General features: G+C 38.0%; 1 protein-coding gene across 1 annotated transcript in view; it reads right to left on the reverse strand.

The window, feature by feature from the left end:
* Positions 1-41: 41 nt before the first annotated feature.
* The window catches only part of LOC106882357 (45 kDa calcium-binding protein), a 24045-nt gene continuing 16568 nt past the window's right edge, over positions 42-7518 (reverse strand). Inside the window, exons 4-6 of the mRNA XM_014933010.2 lie at positions 5734-5892; positions 1600-1772; positions 42-458 (exon numbers count right to left, since the gene is read on the reverse strand). Of these exons, the coding sequence (XP_014788496.1) occupies positions 282-458; positions 1600-1772; positions 5734-5892 (509 nt within the window). The 3' untranslated portion in view covers positions 42-281. The remainder of the gene's footprint in view (positions 459-1599; positions 1773-5733; positions 5893-7518) is intronic.

Here is a 7518-nt window from a genome sequence, read left to right on the forward strand (position 1 = left end):
TATATATATATATATATATATATATATATATATATATATGTTTTGATATATACAGATCTATTTATATATATATATATAAATATAAATTTAAATGCATACAGAGATGTATGTATGTATGCATATATATATATAAACATATATATGCATGTCTGTTGTGTGAGTGTGTGTGTGTATTTATGCATATATATGATCTTTTGTTGAAAGCAAAGTCTCAAACAGATATGTAATAGATTTTAGTAAAAAAAAAAAGTTGAAAAAACTGGAAAATTTTTGTTCGGCTTCTAAAATTCATCATGGAAGTTTCTAGCAATCTCTACCATTTTGCTGGAGATAAACTCAGATTCATGGTGCAGGACTTCTTCCTTGGACAGGTGTTTATCATTATTATCATCTATCATCTCGAGGATGGCCACAGCTTCATTCTTTATCTGGACTGGGTTACGAGGGTTAAGATAGTGCTGGAAGAAAAGAAAACAAAAAGAAACAACATAATATATGTCTCTACACACACACACACACATTCCTTCTTTACCTTCTGTCTCTCATTCCATCAAAATGCCTGATCTTAAATCTTTCCTCTTCCATTTACACCATCATCTCAAACATTACCTCACTAAGTTTTGCACACACACACACACACACACACACCAAGACACTGTTACGGTTGTGGTTTCCCATTGCTTTCTGCTGATTTATTTACAGCTTATTCTGCAGTTCTCCTTCTCTTGTGAACTTATCCTTGAGGCATACAACCTATTTAACTCTCGGGCAATAGAACTGCTTCACATGACATCAGGTCATTCCCCCATCATGTGAGACATGTCTAGTAATCAGCTCGCCTCTGAGTCCTGTATAACTTAGCCACAGGACCATCTTCATTATTTGACCCCTAGCTGGGTCCTACTACTCCACGCCAGAGTGGACCAGGGAGTTGTGGTAGCTATGGGCTAACTCCATACTCCCTAAAGCTTGTGCCAGAGGGTGACTCAAGAAGACATGGGATCAGTTGGCGAAGACTGATCTTAGGCCATAATGATGATGATGATAAAGGCAGTATGAGGCAGTGACTCCCATGGCTTCTGATCTTAACTGATTGGAAGTGTTATCATATACATTCTTTTGTCTTGGTATAAAAGATAGCCTACAGCAAAGATTCTGCTCAATACCACAGATTTGCTTGTCAGTTGTTTGACCTTAACCTGTTGAGCATGTCCCTTGGTGGCTGACGATATGTGTATCTCTGATCATGAGCAGAAGTAGTGGGGGAGCATCATAGACATGTGAGGAGAGGAATTCTTTGGGTTTGGATAATTCACCTTTGGAAACATGGGTGTTCTGTTCAACATCCTTAAACAACCCTTATTCAAGGACCTTTTGAGTGGGATGGGCTACTCACACAGAAAATGATAAAGGTTTGCAATCACTGGAGACATGCTCAAGAAGACCTACTCACCTCTGCAAACATGAACTCACTGGTGATAAAACAGTATGAAAGACACCCAAGCTGGAGCCTCACCACTGGATGCAGTTTAATGGTTGACCCGAGGACAACCTGAGACTAAACAGCAACAACAACAGAGTAGGGGTCATTGAAGTTACCTTTAATTCCACCACATCGACAATGCCATCTTTGTTGGAATCAATGTAATTCTCAAATTCATATTTTCGTTCATCTTGCCATTGGCGGTCGTCTTTAGCTTCAGTTTCAGACACGATTCCTGGGGGTAGGGCAATAAATTCATCCACTGTCAACTTCTCATTTCTGTTCTTATCTGAAGATAGACAGACAAGAACAACAATAGTAATTCATAATAATAATAATAATAATAATAATATTGATGATAAAGATGATGATGATGATGATAATTGCAGTATGAGGCAATTTTAGGGACAGGGATAAAGTCAATTACATCATGACCAGTACTTTATTTTACTGACCTTGTAAGAACGAAAGGCAAAGCTGACCAAGGTGGGATATAAACTTAGAACATAAAAAGCCAGAAGAAATACTGCTAACCATTTTGCCTTAAGTATTTTAATTAGAATGCTCCGAGGGAGCCCCGCCAGCCTGCATGGGAAAAGTATGGAATAATAGATCTGCCAGATAACCTAATAATTATAATAATTCTTGTCTACTGAAAGCACAAGGCCTGAAATTTGGGGGGGGAGGGGACTAGTTGATTACATCAAACCAGTGCATAACTGGTACTTAATTTATTGACCCTGAAAGGATGAAAGGCAAAGTCAACCTTAGTGGAATTTGAACCCATAATGTAGTGATGGCTGAAATAAGCATTTCGTCTAGCGTACTAACAATTCTGGCAGCTCGCCGTCTTCCTAATAATATCAATAATAACAATATTAATTCTTTCTGCTATGAGGTACAATACCTGACATTTTCGGATAGGGATGGGGATGGGGCCAGTCAATTACATCAACTTCCTTGGTGGTCAGTTTGTATGAAAGGCGAATTCAACCTCAACAGAATGTGAACTTTCTGTCTGTATATGCATGAGTATGTGTGTGTGTGTATATATATATATATATATATATATATATATATATACATACATACAAACATACAGACATATACAAACACATACAGATATACAGCTGAAATGCCACTAAGCATGTTGTCCTGCATGTTAACAATTCTGTCAACTCACCACTTGCCTAATAATGATAATGATAATAATAATAATAATAATAATAATAATAATAATAATAATAATAACTTTTAACACGGGCATGAAGCCAGAAATTTGGAAGGCAGGGCAGAGTCAATTTAATCAATGAATCACTCAGTCCTTCATTTCATCAACTCTGGCAGGATGAAAAGCAAGGATGATCTTGGTAGGATTTGAAATCATAACAGAATAATAATGATTTCTGATTTTTGGCAAAAGGTCAGCATTTTTGAGGAGATGGGATTGCTTGAAGCCATTGACTTGAGTATTTGACTGGTACTTAATTTTATCGAGCTTGGCAGGACGGATGAGAGGGAAAGCTGACCTCAGTGAGATTTGAAATCAGAATGTAGGTATGACTGTATGGTAAGAAGTTTGCTTCCCAACCACATGGTTCCAAAATCAGTCCCACCGTATGTTATCTTAGGTGTCTTCTATTATAGCCCTGGTCCAATCAAAGCCTTGTGAGCAGATTTGGTAGACAAAAACTGTGTGTGTGTGTGTATACATGTATGTGTATATGCGTGTGCCTCTCCCCCATCACCACTTGACAACTGGTATTGGCTTGTTTATGTCCCTGTAGGTTAGTGGTTCAGCAAAAAGGGACCAATAGAGTAGGTACATGGCTTTAAAAAAATAAAGTGCTGGGGTCAATTTATTCGACTAAACTCTTCCAGGTGATGCCCCACCCTGGCTGAAGTCTATTGACAGAAACAAGCGAAAGAAAAGATGAAAGAAAAGGTCAGGACAAATGACCCAAGGCATTTTTGTCTGATGCTCTAATGATTCTGACAGCTTGCCACTGTAAGAACAAATCAGTAGTAGAACAGTAACATTAGTAATAGTAATAATAATAATAATAACAAAAACACCAGGACTTACAAGTACAGCGTGGCCCAAAAGTAGGTTTACAGTTATCACATAGGTACTTTAAATTTCTTTTAAAACATTTCATTACATTTAAATTTCTAGCTTACAATTAACTAAATAAGCATAGAATAATGGTTTCATATTTTTTTATAAGTAAGATCTAAACTGTTAATATATGAATGCAAAAGAGATAGTTGAAGAACTGTAAACCTACTTTCGGGCCACCCTGTATATATATAACATACAGAAAATAGCACTACAAGGCACTGCACACATCCTACGTAAAATACTTTCAATACAGTGAAAATAAGAGCACCACAACAAACCACAGCACATACTCAAGGTACACAGAGCTGTGCTTGGTAGTGCAGTAAAAACTGAATAATAATAATAATAATAATAATAATAATATTCTCTGCCCTAGGTGTATGGAAAACACTCGGTGAGAAATGGAAGAAAATTTGAAGAAAGAAGAAAAATAATAATAATAATAATAATCCTTTCTACTGGAAGCACAAGGCCTTAAATTTGGAGGAAGGGATTAAGTGGATTACATCGACCCCAGTATGTACTTGGTTCTTAATTTACTGACCCTGAAAGGAAGAAAGGCAAAGTCGACCTCGGCGGAATTTGAACGCAGAATGTAACCGGCAGACGAAAGACTGCTAAGCACTTTGCCCAGCATACTAACGATTCTGTCAGCTTGCTGTCTTAATAATAATAATAATAATAATAATAATAGTTTCTGATTTAATAATAATAATGGCTTAGTGGTTAGGGTGTTGGACTCATGATCATAAGATTATGGTTTCAAGTCCTAGACCAGGCGTTGCATTGTGTTCTTGAGCAAAACACTTCATTTCACATTGCTCCAGTCCGTTTGGCTGGTAAAACTAAGTAACCCAGCAATGAACAGGCATCCTATACAAGGAAGGACATGGACTCCTGGGAAACTGGCCCTTTGCTCCTTACGGAGTAATGTAGATTAACCAATGGTTTAATAATACCAATGGTTTAGTAACGATTTAATAATAATAATAATGATTTCTGATGCACAAAGCTAGAAATTTTATTATTTTGGGGGTGTGGGTGGAGGAAGGGGGTGGTGACAACATGGTCATGGTTGAAACACCTTCAATCATAGATCTACTGGACTAGGGGTGAACTAGACAATTGTACTCCTAGATACACTATGGATAAGTATAAGATGGGATGGTCAATGGTCATAGCTGGGACCTCTTTTGACCATAGCTCTAATAAATCAGGACTAAGTTGGGGCTAACAAAGCAAAATAACAACAAAGAAGGTCACATTAAATACAATACTCCTAGATATCATCATCATCACCATTATCACCACCACCACCATTATCAGTTAATGTCCATTTTTCCATGCAGGCATGAGTTGGACAGTTTGACAGCAACTGACAAGTCAGAGAATTGCACCAAGCTCTACTGTCTGTTGCTCTTCCTAATGCCAACCACTTTACACGGTGTACTTGGCACTTTTGACGTGGCACCATCACCAGCGAGGTCACCAAGCAACTTTCAGGAGAAGATCCCACAAGAAGGGGGTCGGGGTCGGGTAGTATTGAGGCAGGTAGAGAAGGTGTTTTGCATTAGAAGAGAAACATGGTCTACCTTAACTGGAGAGAGAAAAGACAATATGAAATGGGATGGTCATGGCTGGGAACCTATTTCACTATAGGTCTGCTGGAACAGGAGACTGACCCAGGGTGAAACAAGTGCAACAATAACTTCATAAGCCCTAAGCTAGCCTCCATTGTCCATGGAGGTTGAACCTTCCACACCAGACTAAATTAAAAGCACCCATGCTGGGCCATGGAAAGGACACTTGTTCTGGACCATGTAAAAAGCACCCATTACACCCTGTAAAGTGGTTGGCATTAGGAAGGGTACCCAGCCCTAGAAACCAAGCCAAATCAGATTGGAATCTGGTGTAGCTCTCCAGCTTAGGTCAAACTGTCTGATCCATGCTAACATGGAAAATGGACTTTAAATGATGATGGTGGTGATGATGATGAAAGGAGGAAGAGGGTGGAAGGCAGAGGAGGAGAGAAGGAGGAAGAAAGGGGGATAGAGGGGAAGGTGGAAGACGGGAAAGAGAAGATGGAGGAGAAGGTGGAAGAGGCAGAAGAGGATGAGGAGATAGTTACCAAGGCTGTTAAGAATACTCTCAGCCATCTCTAGTGTAGAGTCCTCACGGTGCTCAGGGTGACGGAACTTAAGAAACTCTTCCTTGGTTAGTTTGTTGTCCTGGGTGTCTTCGTCAGCATCATACCAACGGTTCTGGTACCTCATCAAAACGGCTCTGTCTGAATAAAACAGGGAAGAAGAAAAAAGTTAAAAGCAGTCTTTACACTTTGAAACTACCAAGAGACCCCTTCACACACACACACACATATATGCCAGGATTCTTTTAGTTTCCATCTATTAAATCAATATACAATGCTTTAGTTGTCCCAGAACTAAAGCAGAAAACATTTGCCCAAGTTACCATGCAATGGAACTGAACACGAAACCCAATTGGTTGAGAAGCAAGCTTCTTAATCACACACCCAATATCTATGTGTGTGTGTGTGTGTGTGCGTGTGTGTGCATGTGTATATATATATATATATATATATATATATGTGTGTATATGTAAAACTTACTTGGAAAAGGACATGTGGCATTCGATCATATAATAATATAAATAATATATAAATATATACATATATGTACATACCTACATATATATGTATATATACATGCATATAGGGGTACAGGACATAAAAAAAAACGTGAACAGAATGAGAAACGAGAACATAAAAAACAAAAACATAGAAAACAAACTTTTTTTTGAACAACGAAAAAAACAAACAGAGAAACGAGACATGCAACATAAAGAACATTCCCTTCATCAGTTGTCCCCTGTTTTATCTACTCCACATTTTGAAGGTAAATTTGGGATTTTTTGCAGAGGGTGAAAGTGGTAATAAAAACAGGACAGTGAGAACAAAACAGTAAAAACAAACGGTGAGGGCTGTTAAGCCAAGACGAGGTGAAATGGTGAACGCTGGAAAAACGAGCTTTGAGAAGAGACAGATAAAAGCACGTCTTGTCTTTAGGAAGGAAGTGGAAGAAAGAAGGATGGCCGTTTGTCAGGTGTGAGCAATGAGAGAGTGCAGGAAGAAGAGTGAGAGAGAGAGGGAATGGTGAAGGGGAGAGGAGAAGAATAGGGAAAGGGTGGGAGAGAAAAACAGAAAGGAAGAAGAACAAGAGAGGGAGATAGATAGAGAGAAAAGAGTTAGAACAAGAGTGCGCATCGTAATTATTAAGATAAAACTTACTTGCAAAAGGATGCGTGGCGTTTTAACGAAGTCACGTCTTATCCTTACCTTCAAAATGTGGAGTAGATAAAACAGAGGACAACTGATGAAGGGAATGTTCTTTATGTTGCAAGTCTCGTTTCTCTGTTTGTTTTTTTGTAGTTTGAGAAAAGTTCGTTTTCTATGTTTTTGTTTTTTATGTTCTTGTTTCTCATTCTGTCCACGTTTTTTTTTATGTCCTGTACACCTATATGCATGTATATATACATATATATGTAGGTATGTACATATACGTATGCATTTATGCATATATTTATATATTATATATATAAATCATCAACATTTTAATGCCCGCTTTTGTATGCTGACATGCATTGATTGGAATTTGTTGGGGCAAATTTTTCTATGGCTGGGTGCCTTTCCTGTCACCAACCTTCACCTGTTTCCAAGTAGCTTAGTATTTCCTTAAGACGCTTGCATAATGGTGACACTAATTTCCAACTATTATGTGGAGTAAAGGCAAAGAGACAGCAACACAACAAACAAACAAGCAACCAAGCATATGTGCATGTGCGACACACACACACACACATATATATATATATATGTATATATATATATATATATATA

Source organism: Octopus bimaculoides, chromosome 26, assembly GCF_001194135.2.
Source record: "Octopus bimaculoides isolate UCB-OBI-ISO-001 chromosome 26, ASM119413v2, whole genome shotgun sequence".
Lineage (NCBI taxonomy): Eukaryota > Metazoa > Mollusca > Cephalopoda > Octopoda > Octopodidae > Octopus > Octopus bimaculoides.